Source organism: Polistes canadensis, unplaced genomic scaffold (genome assembly GCF_001313835.1).
Source record: "Polistes canadensis isolate GaletaPanama2010 unplaced genomic scaffold, ASM131383v1 scaffold_35, whole genome shotgun sequence".
Taxonomy (NCBI): Eukaryota; Metazoa; Arthropoda; class Insecta; order Hymenoptera; family Vespidae; genus Polistes; species Polistes canadensis.
This window is the reverse complement of record NW_014569582.1, coordinates 518,797-519,926: the sequence shown is the minus strand read 5'-3', so window position 1 is coordinate 519,926 and position 1,130 is coordinate 518,797. Positions and strand designations below refer to the sequence as shown.

At 21.9% G+C, this 1,130-nt stretch overlaps 1 protein-coding gene across 1 annotated transcript in view; it reads right to left on the bottom strand.

Moving 5' to 3' along the window:
* Positions 1-1,130, bottom strand: part of LOC106784439 (dynein heavy chain 1, axonemal-like) — a 62,878-nt gene that overhangs the window by 10,734 nt on the left and 51,014 nt on the right. Inside the window, exon 42 of the mRNA XM_014743969.1 lies at positions 811-990. Coding sequence (XP_014599455.1) covers positions 811-990 — 180 coding nt within the window. The remainder of the gene's footprint in view (positions 1-810; positions 991-1,130) is intronic.

The window sequence follows — 1,130 nt, the reverse complement described above, 5'->3', positions numbered from 1 at the left end:
AATATATTATAATATATAAGAAAAGTGTTTCACATACATTATTATCAACTCAAAGTTTTTTAATCGAACGTTTATTTCAATCAAAATTTAATAATACTTTTCTATAGATTTTAAAAATTCAGTTTATGTCTATTGAGACATTTTTGGTAATTTCTTACACAAATGATATGGAAAAATATTAAATGAAATATAATCGAAAAATTAATTGACAAGATATTATGTGAATATTTCAATCAAGTTATCTTTAACAATAAAAATGGTCCCTTTTTTTTTTAATGAATAAACAATACGAAAGTATACTTATCGTTTCTTGATAAAAAAGAAATAATTTTTTGCTTAACAAATATTCCATTTCTCTCTGAATTTACGCAATAATACAAAACTTTGAGCCGATATATGTATAAATGTGTGTCCCAATATTATTTTTGCTAAATTTTACCATCATATTTTATGAATAAAAATATGGCAACAGAAATTTTATATGAACATTGGTTCCTCGTTATTTAATTAAAAAAAAAAAATTAAAAATATATCTTTTTTCTTTTCTTTTTTTTGATTTCCTATTATATAAATTTCCGCACAAAATTGATAGAAAATATTCCATTATTATTACGTGAACATTTATGAATCAAATTAAATAATTATGTTCAATGCATTATGCGGTGCCATTACTGTACCATTTAAAAGCATTTAAAAGCTCATCATTCTATAGAATACTTTTATTATATTTTTACTTATAAAATATATATCGGTAAAATAATGACGAAGATAAATTGAGACATCCTGCATATAAAATACGAAATTGTAAACCTTTGCAGGTTGAAAATCTGGATTCTCTATATAAGGTTTCAATTTATTGATCATATCTTCGGTTATATTTTCTCGATTAAAATTGACCATCATGTTTAAAAAATGTCCAGCATCTGCAAACATTTGACTACCCGGTGTCCAGTAATCTAATATTTTTTCACCGGGTAATTTACCTGGCAACTAAAAAGAAAAAAAAAAACACCAAAAAATAAAGAGAACAATTATTAACAAAAAAAAAATATATATATATATACATATATGTATGTATATATGTAATATAATATATAAATATAATACACATATAAATATATATATATAAA